This window comes from Quercus suber, unplaced genomic scaffold (genome assembly GCF_002906115.3).
Source record: "Quercus suber isolate HL8 unplaced genomic scaffold, Cork oak 2.0 scaffold_8, whole genome shotgun sequence".
In the NCBI taxonomy this organism is placed as follows: domain Eukaryota; kingdom Viridiplantae; phylum Streptophyta; class Magnoliopsida; order Fagales; family Fagaceae; genus Quercus; species Quercus suber.
In genome coordinates this window covers 661,630-674,357 of record NW_027069474.1, presented here as the reverse complement: position 1 = coordinate 674,357, position 12,728 = coordinate 661,630, and the positions used below count along the sequence as shown (strand labels likewise).

The following is a 12,728-nucleotide window of genomic DNA, read 5'->3' as shown; positions in this document are numbered from 1 at the left end:
TCTTCAGTTCCTCTACATGCTTCACACGTGTGCCTCTTTTGGTGACTTGCAAGCCATGAGCCAGTCGCGAAATCCAGTTGCGAGGCCCTGCTGAGTTGCACACTCTTGAACTTTTCTTCACACTTTCACACACACTACGCTTACATGATTCCCACTTAAATATAGGGTTTTTAAATGCTAAATTACAAGCAAATTGGCATTGAATAAAGCCAACAAAATTAAATTCAACTTTACAATCTCTCCCTTTGACTGTTCCGTGATAAAATCCTAAAATAAACTCTAGACTTAACATGTGAGTTGGAAATAGTTGAACATAACTCACTCACACCTGACTCTAGAATCTGTGTAGCCCTTGAATCATACGAACAAGTAAAACCTGAAAACAACAACACAGTATGATCATTGTATGCACAAAACTTGTAATGCATATGGAGAAAGCATAATGCGATCAAGCAATATAGATTAAAGCAATAAAGTATGGCTTGACCAAAAAGGAAAAATCACTATAAATAGTGATCACAATGCTCATTCACACAAGGAATGAACATCCGGACATGCAAGCTAATAAGCTCAATGCAAAGTATCATTTGCATGTCAAACACTTAACCAATACAATAACAACGTAATTGTATTAAGGATATAAAATCCAACAAGGGCACCATAGTGATGTACTTAAAGAAAATGCATAACATTTGGCAACAAGTACTAGGCTACAAAGCATGGGTACAAAATTAGCATAATATAAAAGTACACAAACAAAATAAGTCTTGATATATGATAAAATAAACATAGTCCTGCTTTTCAACATCAATGCTTCCCCTTTGATTAAGCTTGCTCTTTCTCCCCCTATCATCAAACTCTTTCTCCCCCTATCATTATCATCTCCCCCTTTTTGTCATGGAATAGTTAGTCTTCATTTTCTCTAACTTCCTTTGAATTTCATCCAATTGAGTTTGGAGAGAAGTGAACTTCATATCACAACGGATGTTGTGATGGTGCAGGAGAGAGGCAAGTCCGAACATCTTGGTACTTATGTCGTGGATGATGGCCATAATGTTGTCTAACTTCTCATCATAAGAGGATGAGTTAGAGCGTGAACCACTAGTATATGCTGAAGTCTCTTTCCTGATTCCTTTCGACTATGACCAATGTTAGTGTTAAGCGTACAAATGTTGATTGGACTTGGTTTCAGGTAGGGAGACTCATCTTCTGATGGATGAATGCCTTTGAGTTTCAGAATCCTTGAAACAAGACAGCAAAAAGGAATGCATATCCTTGATTCAGTTCTTGTAACATTTTTGCACAGAATATGAAAGATATGAGAGCAAATATCAATCTCTTCATTAGTAATCAGATCATGAAGGAATAGAGTTCTCTCAAGATTCATGTATCCGATGCTGGATAGAGGATATAAATTGTGGAACATGATTATGGTGAGCACCCTTAGTTCCGGAGATAGTGAGGAAACACTAATTGAGTTTCCATTTGATGAGAATTCCAAGTTTCTTCCAAGAGCGTCCCAAAGTAAATCCTCATCTGGATTCAAATCATCATATACTGGTGGATTGGTAAACATTGGCCGGTTAATGTGTAAAATTTCTGCCAGATAGACGGGGATCACTGAGAAACACTTTCCTCCAACCCAACATTTGAGCTCCTGTCCTTCAATAATGGCATTAGCATAGACCTGTTTCACCAAATTCTTGTATGCTTCATCAAGATTGGAGAGAAGGAAGTTCCAATCCTTGGTGGCAAACCATCTAGGAATGTCGGTGCCTAGGAGAGATGGCTGGTCAATAGCCCTTTCAACCAGCAATCATGTGTCTCAAAAGTATTTCTTATAGGTCTGAAAAGCCACATAAGATTTGAACTTGTTAGGGTCATACATTCCCGTTGGTGATCGAGTCCTCTTTGGCATAGGAAAGAGATCATCAACATCAATCACTAGCTCTTTCCCTTTGCTACTGCCTCCTTTCACAGCTGATCTTTTGAATGAAGACATTTTCAATCTACATCATGTTACATCAAAGAACAACAGAGACCACACAAGACAACAAACACCATTAGCACAGAGTTAGTCCAAAACAGGAATATTGTGAAAAACACTAAAAACATGAGATTAGGATCACAATCATGTCACAAAATGAGTGTGTGCTATAAATAGCACAATGTATAGCCAAAGACAGAGTATAAAAACACATAACCAACAACAATCACACAACAATTTCACCAAAAGATCAAATACCCATATTCAAGCATCAGATATACATAAATCAACCAAAACACACAATCCAAGAGATATATGGCAAGAAGTGTGAAATATATTTAGAAAGAAACAAAACCCATACCTATTCTTGAAGATTGGTGAAGAGGTGAAGGAGAATATGGAGATTTTGTGTGTGAACACAGTGATTTTGAAAGAAGGAAAGATGAACAAGAAGATGAATAGTCACGAGATGTGAGGGAAAAATGAAAAGTTTTCTAACCAGTTCTGAAAAAGACCCTCATTTTGCAAAACACGCAATTTGCATGACTGATCTGAGTCACGAACAAGTTGCCAATTCAAGTCGCTAAACACCTTAGATACAAAATTTTTGAAAAATTGTCTAAGTGTTTTTTCACGACTGGAAGCTTCACCAGCGAGTGAGCCTTGTGGGGAGCCGCGAAAACTTTTGAGTAAGCTCGCGACTGAAGCTTCCACCCGCGAACAAGTCGCCAAACCAAGTCACGAAAATTCCAAAACCCAGATTTTTGAAATTTTTTTAAGTCTTTTCGCGAATGGGACTTTGACCCACCAGTGAGCCATGAAAACCTACTGAGTAAGCATACGACTAGCTTAACCTGCGATTAAGTCACCAGAACAGGGCAACACAATTTTTTGAAATATCTGATATTTTTGCAAAAACAAAAGACTTTCTAAAAATAATTAAAAAACTCAAAAATCTTGTTGTGTTTAATCAACAAAAATTGAGTATGTGAAACACATTTAATCAAGTACAATCACACAAATGAATAAGGCATTCATTGAACATAGACATGTGTGATGTGTGTGGATACCAAAAATGAGATAGTCCTTAGTCTAATGTGAAGTTTCAATGATCAATTCAACCAGGCATACAAAATTAGCACTAGGAAAATTGACCTATCTCAATTATAGGATATGCATGTATGACCTCCCACAAAACTTGAATACATAATTTTGAAGCTTTTCATTTGGCTCCATATTCATCATATCATTTGATCTTTTTGAATCAATATATCTCATTTTGAGATTGATGCCTGAAATTTTTGACATTTCAATTTGATGAGTAAGCTTTTGGCTTTTTGGGCATGAAAGCTCGAAAATGTGTTGAAAACACAAGAGCTGTTTAGACCCCCAAATTAAAGTTACGGCTCGATAGATTTTACACTAACTTAATACTAAGTGCGGAATAGTGTAAATGTGAGCGGATAAACAAACAAGCTACTCTAATCCATAATCATAGCAACACAACAGTAAAATGGAATGTAAAAGAGTAGGGAAGAAATATGCAAACACAAGATAACACACCGATGTGTTATCGAAGAGGAAACCGAAGAACTTGGCAAAAAACCTCTCCGCCGCCCTCCAATCGATAATCGACCCACTAGACAATTAATTGGGATACATGGGTGAGTAAGAGACCTTCCAAACTAATCTACCCGATGTACCTAAGCCCTCTAAGCTCCTACTCCAACAATGCTTATCAGAACTGTGTCTTGTCTAGCTCTCCAAATCCCGCAACAAGCTCCATGTTGCATTTGCCATCCTTAGCTTCTTCTAATGCTTCCCAGTAGCACCAAAACCTCACTTGACACTCTAAAAGGGTGTGGTAAGTGCTTGGGATATCAACCTCTTAATGGTATGGAAATGGAGAGGTAGGAGTTAAGGAATTCTACAAGCAAATGTGTAGAGGATTGTGGGTATAACAATCTCTAACTCTCAAGGTGTTTGGCTAGGATTTTCTCTTTGAAGCACTCCTCAACATTTATGGGTAATGTAGGTATAATAGTGTGGGTACAAAAAGTGTGTATCAGATAGTATAGCTTGGTAAAACAAATGTCTCACGGGAATGCCTTACTCATGAGTTACTTGCGAAACACAGTTGTTGCCATCTGTCTCGACTCTTCCCATTCCAGTCATGTGCAGGGCACATGGCTCACTTCGCGAGATGCTTAGTCTTCACACTCTCTTTCTCTATCACAANAGAGCAAGAAGAGAGAGTAGAGAGAGTGAGAGAGAGAGAGAGAGAGAGAGAGAGAGAGAGAGCACCAGAGGAATCAGACCGCCGTGCAAGCTCCGTCCACCATTTGTCGTTTGCCATGCAAGCTACGTCCACCATTCCTCTTCTCTTCCTGCCTCATTCTCTCTCTTTTCCTCTGACCAACCATGGCCGAATCTTCAATTGCATGTCATCGATCTACAACCCACCACCCACCCCCATCATCATTGCCACCTCTAGATCGAACCACTAATCTCCTCGCCCAAAGCCCTAAGCTCGATACCGATCTTGACAACCGACCGCATGCCATGCTCCACCAGGCTCTCCAACGCACTAGCCGATCTAGCCGCCACCAATCACTAGCCTACTCCACTGCACCCTCAAACCCACCCGATTTGGCTGCTACCGTCCTCCATCCACTTTGATCCTCTCTTTCTAGATCTATCTCTCTTTCCCTCAATCTCTTACTCTTTCTTCCTCCCCTCACTGAGTTTGTGAATAAAAAATGTTTTTATTTTGATTTTTGGTTGTGTTAAGTGTATATTTTGAAATTTTCTATTATAAAATTTGTTTAGGAGCTGAGAAAATGGTTGAAAAAATGTGAAAAATTTGTAAGAAAATAGCATTTTCAGAATGTTACCAAACACTGAAAATCATTTTTCGGACTATTTTCTATTGCAGAACCAAACACCCGGATTTCATTTTCCTTACGGGAATTCACTTTCTCCTACATTCATTTTACACTCGGAATTTGATTTACATCGAACCAAATGCAGCCTTAGTAACATATTAACTTACGGTCTCTCACTATACTGCTGTTGCCGCCAAAAAATCACCACCACATTACCGGAGTCCCATTTCGTTGATCTCCTTCTCCTCCCACTTCATCTTCTTCGTTAAATAACCCAAAACCTCTTTCTTGGCTTTTGTTTTGTTTTAGTTTGGCTTTTCAATTTCCCTTGTTTTGTCCTTTTTGTTTATGTGCTTGACAACTTTACCCAACTTTTACTACTACGAGCATTCGCATTAGGAAATGCCATCCTATCCTATTTTACCATCCCAAAAAGCTACTTTATCAATTATATAATACTATTTTATAATACACCCAACATTCCAACTTTTATTTTACAATACCACACATTAAAATAATATAAATTGTACAATCAAATAATAAACAAATTATATCTCTCTCCTTTCTAATTTCTATCTCTCTGTCACTCTCATTACACAACAACCATCCTTTCAACCACACCACCTCCAAACATCCACCACCATGACCCCAAACTCGCCACAATCCTAGCAAAATACCAATCCACCACTGATGTCACTCTCTCTTAGCAAAATCAAAGCCTAGTCTTGCCATCCAGCCAAAATCAATAGCAAAATCAAAACTCAAAATTCATAGCAAAATCAAAACCCAAAATTCATAGCAAAATCAAAACTCGATCAACCGATCTCCACCATGCCAATCTCGCCACCCACCAATCTCCACCATTGTCAACACCCACGCTGATCTTGTCAAAACCCATGCCGATCTCCATTGTTGTCAAAACCCACAACCCACCGTCGTCAAAACCCACGCCCATGTCAATCACAAACCCACCACCACCAGAGAGAGAGATAGAGAAACCCACAACCACTAGATGAGAGAGAGAGAGAGATCTATATGTTAGTTCCACACACACATGCTTATCTATATTAAACACTATATCATGCAATTTGCAATTTGTAAACACATATATGTAGTATGATCAAATTACTACACTACTCTTAGTGTCTTTCTATTTTGTCTATAAAATAATTAAATATTACAATTTTTTACAAGGAAAATTATTGAAATAATTTTTTTTTTTTTTATATATATTGATAATTGGGATTGGGGAATTTGAATCCTGAATGTCTTTGTTGGAAAAGTGTCAACTAGTTAAGGTACAAGATTCTCGATAAAAGTTATTAAAATATTGGAAAAAAATAATAATAAGTTGCACTGCTGTTGGACTAAGCTACAGATATCCTGATACCATCTCATTCATCAGGTCGTTCCTATTCACTTGAGCTTCAACCTCTTCAAGGCCAATCAGCCTCACAAGCACCGTAAAAAACAAATACTGTGGAGTTAACTGTAAAAAACATATAGTAAAATACTACTTGGCTAGATAGAAATATAGAATCATAGAATATAGAACATAGAACTAGGAAAAGAGGAGTACTCATGAGTCAGTTATGGTCATGGTGGAGTTCACAGGTTAGAGGGCCTCACCAGCCACCATTGAGTTGATCATCCTTTGTTGATTCACCTTGATTTTAAAAGATTTAAACTCTTGATATCTTCATTAGAAGAACTAGACCTACATGACTCTTGGCTAAAACACAATATTCTACCAAGCAATAATATATGAAGTTTTATTTTTTATTTTATTTTATAGGAAGCAAAGGAATTAAACATTATTATTATTATTATTATTATATTTATTATTATTATTATTATTTTGTGTGTAAAAATGCATAATTTGAAATGATGTGTTGATGCCTGAAATTTTTGCGTTTTCTCAACAGTTAGGACTCGGGAGAGCTTGTTGGATGATGAAGGACAAAACAACTTTGCCCCAGCTGATAAATTTTAGGAAAATATAATCAATCAATGATGTTTTATACGAAATTTGAGGGTTTTTTTGGGGCTTCTTCTTTAAGTAGCATGTGTTACTTAAAAAGAAAGATTTCTACAGTTATAGATAACTTTTTATACCTACAATTATAAATAACTTTTTGTACTAGAAATCATGAGTTAGTACTTACGATTGATTGAAGTTAACCCATAATTTATCTTTAATTTTTTTTTTTTTTTTTTTTTTTTTGTGCTTCTTCCAACTCAAGGAGCATGTGATACTTAAAAGAAATATTTCAACAGTTATAGATAACTTATGATACGAGAAATCATGCATGAGTCAGTACTTATGATTGATTGAAATTAACTCATAATTTATCTTTAATTTCAATAAAATTTTAGAGTGCATTTATATATATATATATATGCAATTTGCTGATTGCCTATTTACTAAAAAATATATGAAAAGAAATTAAAAAGAGGAAATATATTTATTTTGTATAGGTGTAGGCCGGACTAGTCAAAAGTAGGACTAGTACTATTTTTTTTTTTTTTTTTGAGAACGTAAGGACTAGTACTTAGAAGCGAAGACTACCTCAAAAAAGAGGTTTGATCGAGTATTAACTATTAAGTAGTCAAAGAATTTAAATAAAAATATCAAATGCAAATAAAATGATAAATTTCCATTCCATATTTTGTCACAATTTATGTATTCTATGGGACATGCGAGTAATATATTGCTATTTTTAGACATTTGTCATGTTCTTAAAGTATCGAAGGCAAATCAAACTCATTTTATAAACTCTTTTTCATATATATATATATATATATATTTGCCTGGTTGAGAAGGCATGCGTGCACGTCTTTCATACCTGGTGAAATGTGGTTGACGAGTAATATAAAAGTCAGACATAATATAATAGATAAGAAATTTTTTTCACATAACTAGTGTTTAATGAAATATATAAACCTTTAACTATTCTAAGGGCCAATGAACTTGACTTTGCAATTCAGCTACTTCAATTATTGCTGGTGTAATGATTGATGCAAATGGCATGTGCCTCAGTTATCAGAAAAGGAAAAGAGGGTTTGTCATATACTCTAACTTCAACTTGAGTTTAATTTTCATTGTATTTTATCCCTGAGTTTAAGCCTTAAGGTAAGTGCATAAAAGGTGAAGTACTCAACACAGATAGAGTCACCACTAGATGTTTCGTTTTTCCATATATTGCATTTGTTTTCTTCTTGTTTTTAACTCATTCATTCTAACAATTGTTAGAATGAATGAGTCAAAAACAAGAAGAAATCCCAATTGAACACTGAATGTGCCACATGTAATCCAATGGCATAAACCCGGTCGTGACATTCTGATAAGACTGAAAATAAGCTATACTAACTATAAATCATTGATGAAACTAAAACAGGTAGACCTAAACCAGTTTATATTCATAATTATATTTATTATTCCCGGACAATCTTAACTTGCACGTCTAGAAAGACATATTTTAGTACTAATACAAAAAAAAATCAACGGTTACTTCAAACAGTGCTTGCTGAACTATTCATATGGAAATAAGATTCCTATTTGCTCTCTCTCTATATAAGGATGCAATGTATGATTAGCAAAGCAATATAGCAGCAAAGAGAGAGAGAGAGCGAGAAAGATGAATGTGAAATTGAGTTCCTTCCTGATCTCAATAGCAGTCCTGTTTGGACTTCTAGGAGTTAGCCATGGAGGAAAGTTGAGTCTAGACTATTATAAGGATACTTGTCCTCAGGCCCTTGACATTGTGAGAGAGGTCACTTGGAAACATGTTGAACAGGATTTGACTGTGGCAGCCCCATTACTGAGGCTGCATTTTCATGATTGCTTCATTAGGGTAATTCATGTTTTTCTTTTATACATAATTCATGCTCAAATATATCTATATGATAAAAGCTGACATATATTCAAGTACGTACTCGTCTTACTATCTTACATTGTAAAAAAAAAAAACTAAAAACTTTCTTGCAATTCAACAGGACAAATGGAATAAATTTCCACTTTTATTTCTTGAATTTGCAAAATATATATTATGGGTCCTCTGACATAAATGTATTTGACCTTTCATATCACATTTATGTCTTCTATGTTTCTGAAGTATATATATATCTGTTGAATTATATGTTAGGGTTGTGATGCCTCGATACTGATCGACTCCACAGCAAATAATACAGCTGAAAAGGATGCAGTTCCAAACCTAACCCTTGGAGGATTCGACGTTATAGCAGATATCAAAGCTGCAGTAGAGAAGGTTTGCCCTGGAGTTGTATCTTGTGCTGACATTGTTGCCCTAGCTGCTAGAGACTCAGTTTCATTCCAAGTGAGTTTTGGAAAAAAAATTTAGTAATCTTCAAACCACAAACAACGAATTGTTGGCTTGATCAATTAGATACACTACTAATGACTATTTTGGTATTAGTGGAGCTCTTTTTCCTTTATCTAACAACTTTTAAGGGGGTTTTTTTTTTTTCCTTAATTTTTTTATAATATTTTGCTCAAGACTCAGTTATGCTTAATGCTTAATTGTTTATGGAAATGATTGCAGTATAAGAAATCATTGTGGAAAGTGTTCCTTGGAAGAAGAGACGGAACCATATCACATGCTTCGGATGCCCTTGTGAACCTCGCTCCACCAACTTTTAATTTTGATCAACTCAAACAAAGATTTGCTAGCAAAGGCCTCGACGTTTTCGATCTTGTGGTTTTATCAGGTAAACAATGTCAATGTATATAGAAAAAGGTAGTGATAAGAAATTGGAACATCTATACAAAGTGCACAAAATATGTCCTCCTCCTTACTTTTAACTAACACTAAATAATTAATGCCCCATTATAACGTAGCTTTGATGTAATAATCTAATAGAAGATGTGCATATCATGAACTAATTAGTATAAGATAATGAGACAATAAACTATTCGTCCAAATGAGCTATGGAAGGCAATTATCAGGACAAATTAAGCATTATTTGTTCTTGTTGTTATTGATATTACTATAATCTAATGTTCTTTCTCTTTCTTTCTTTTTCTTTCTTTTTTCCCCAATCCTAATTTTGCCCAAAAACTAAAAAGAAACTCTCTTTATGGTTAGGTGCGCACACCATTGGCGATTCACATTGCTTTTCTTTCAGCAATAGACTATACAATTTTACGGGAAAAGGCTATGGTCAGGATCCTTCGCTTAATCCAATCTATGCAACTTACTTGAAAACTAAATGCAAGAACCTCTCAGACAACACAACTACGTTGCCAATGGACCCTAAAAGCTCTCTATCTTTTGATACCCATTACTACAAAATCTTGTTAAAACAGAAAGGCCTTTTCCAATCCGATGCTGCACTTCTAACAGATAAAAAGTCTTTTAAAGAAGTTAAAAAATTGGTTGTCTTCGAATATTTCTTAGAGAAGTTTGCTCACTCGATAAAGAAGATGGGAGAAATTCAAGTGCTTACAGGAAATGAGGGACAGATAAGAAAAAACTGTAGTGTGGTGAGTTTGGTTTATGAGTGATGGAATGTATAATTTATTTATATAGATATGTATATTTTCCATTTTCTTGAATTATGATAAATAATTTGTGACACGTCATTTTTTGGACCAAAAAAATTCAAAACAAAGGCAACTTGCATTCTAGCTGAAATCCAAATACGAGCTAGTATTGGCCGAAATGAAATGACCCATAATTTTTTTTGAGGTGGAACGAGAGAGTTCCTTCTTCGGGTTTGCTTACCAATATGGTATTTTTTGACCACTCCGACTAAAATGAAATGGAATCAATAATAATTTAATAAACCAAACTTATACAAATGACCACCACGTTCAATCCGGGTTCAATAAATTTTTCACAAGAGAAAATTAAGTAGGGGTGACATAGCAAGAAGCTTTAGGATAAAACTTGATATAGTTCTATGAAGATAAAGAAAATGGTCTTTTCCACTTGTTTTGATATAAGGAAATTCCATCTCATTATAAGGATTAGGTATAGTCAACAAATCTTAGATAATAAATGAGTGAAGCTTGTGTTTAGTGTTTTTTTGCATTGGACACGCTACGATTTAGACACATGTTCATAGCGTAGTGTGTCCAATGTAAAAAAAACACTGGACACAAGCTATATTCATAATAAATAAAATGTCACAATATTTAAATTTAATTATCATTTCTTACTTGGTGGGAATAAAATTTTAAATTATGTTAAAGAAATTGAATTTGAATCATAAGTTAATCATCTCTATTTTATTGCAAATGGAGAGGATCTTGATCCTGAGGGTAAATGGCACATCAGATCCAAAAAGAAAATCTCACGAGTTAGAACTTAGAGCACCGGTAAAAAGAATAGTGCTCATGCGGTGACATGAATCAACTTAGTCTTTGATCTATATATCTTAAAAGTATTAATCCAGTTATAATTAAATATTTTTCATTATAATTGCTTATATAGTCTAGATCAATCTACTATACACATGATGTGAGATACAACACACACTTGCATAACGCATATTTATAAAATTCAATGTAATATGATACATATAACCTTAGGATGTTACAAGTTGAGCCTATATTTTTTAAAAGATCATCAGGGCTGCCTCTTGGTTTGTTTCCAAGATCCTTTATTAATTGAGCAAAAATGTCCATTTATTACAAACATGTAATGGTGGTTTGGGTTTGCTTATTCACTTAATGGGATATATAAAAGTATAGCTATATTAAAAATTAAATAAACTCCACAAAATTAGGTTGTGATGCCCTATTCAATATATTGATTAAGTCAACGTCGGTGTTCGTACACATGTTGTCCGGCCAAAACTGGTTGGATTTGAATCATTTGTTAGAAATGGAGAAAGAATCAAAGAACTAGGAAAATAATACATATATAATAATAAATTGAGTTATTAACCCCATATTCTCTTTCATCTAGGAATTGCCGGATTAGGATTAAGGAATTAAGAAGATTTAAAAACCTTAAGAACTGAAGAAGTCTACGAATATGCTCCGTTGGTCACGTATTGCATGAGCAGTGAGCACGTTATCAAAAACGAGAATAAAAAATTTATAAAGGCGTGTGATACACACGCTTGAGTGTGCCCACGGGCCACCGTCACTGTCTCTCATTACGTGAGAAATAATTTACTGAAATACTACAAAATTTTCTATACATAATGATGACAAAAAAAAAAAAAAAAAAAATTTACGTGAGAAATAATTTACTGAAATACTACAAAATTTTCTATACATAATGATGACAAAAAAAAAAAAAAAAAAAATCATTCAAATATTATATGATAAAATTTATAGTAACATTTCTTTTATTAGAAAGTTGAAATCCATCCGTTACATTTATTAGCTTGTAACTATGCTTACATGCGGATATGTTCAATTGTAGCGATACTTTGGATATGAAAGTATAAAACATAGAAGTAATAAAGCATAGATCTAACCTTAGGTATGAATCACAACTATCAAACAAAGATATAAGGTTCAAGGCAGATTGACATCAATTAGAAGTATATAATGACATTTTTGTTATTCTTTAAAGAACTATATATTACACTGGGTCATTTTCCTATGTGACACATATATGAACAATGAAAAGCACACAAATAGATAGATACGAATAAAGAATGGGAAAAACATTTTTGTACGGTTCTCATCTCAAGAACAGTTGAGTAATAAGTATTATATTGAAATTAAAGTAGAGGCATTATTGTGGTTTAGCAAAATTAAGAAAGTTCAATTGGACACTTGACACAAAATTAGACTTCAATTGAAATCTAATTTAGATTCTAATTGAATTTTCTCTCAGTTTTGGCTTTAAATAAATAAATATATATATATATATATA

The 12,728-nt window shown here is 34.4% G+C and overlaps 1 protein-coding gene across 1 annotated transcript; it reads left to right on the top strand.

Annotated features, from left to right (window-relative positions):
* Positions 1 to 8,459: 8,459 nt before the first annotated feature.
* LOC112009242 (peroxidase 3) lies at positions 8,460 to 10,469 on the top strand. The gene is made up of 4 exons (XM_024041579.2): positions 8,460 to 8,726; positions 9,018 to 9,209; positions 9,435 to 9,600; positions 9,978 to 10,469. Exons 1-4 carry the CDS (start codon positions 8,511 to 8,513, stop codon positions 10,394 to 10,396), a joined length of 993 nt encoding a protein of 330 aa, XP_023897347.1. The 5' UTR covers positions 8,460 to 8,510; the 3' UTR covers positions 10,397 to 10,469.
* Positions 10,470 to 12,728: the final 2,259 nt, after the last annotated feature.

Bases quoted from the DNA above. Each gene is read 5' to 3' on its own strand.
- LOC112009242 (XM_024041579.2), top strand. From the start codon at position 8,511: ATGAATGTGAAATTGAGTTCCTTCCTGATCTCAATAGCAGTCCTGTTT. The intron at 8,727-9,017 runs GTAATTCATGTT...ATTATATGTTAG, and splicing joins TTCATGATTGCTTCATTAGG to GGTTGTGATGCCTCGATACT. The intron at 9,601-9,977 runs GTAAACAATGTC...CTTTATGGTTAG, and splicing joins CGATCTTGTGGTTTTATCAG to GTGCGCACACCATTGGCGAT.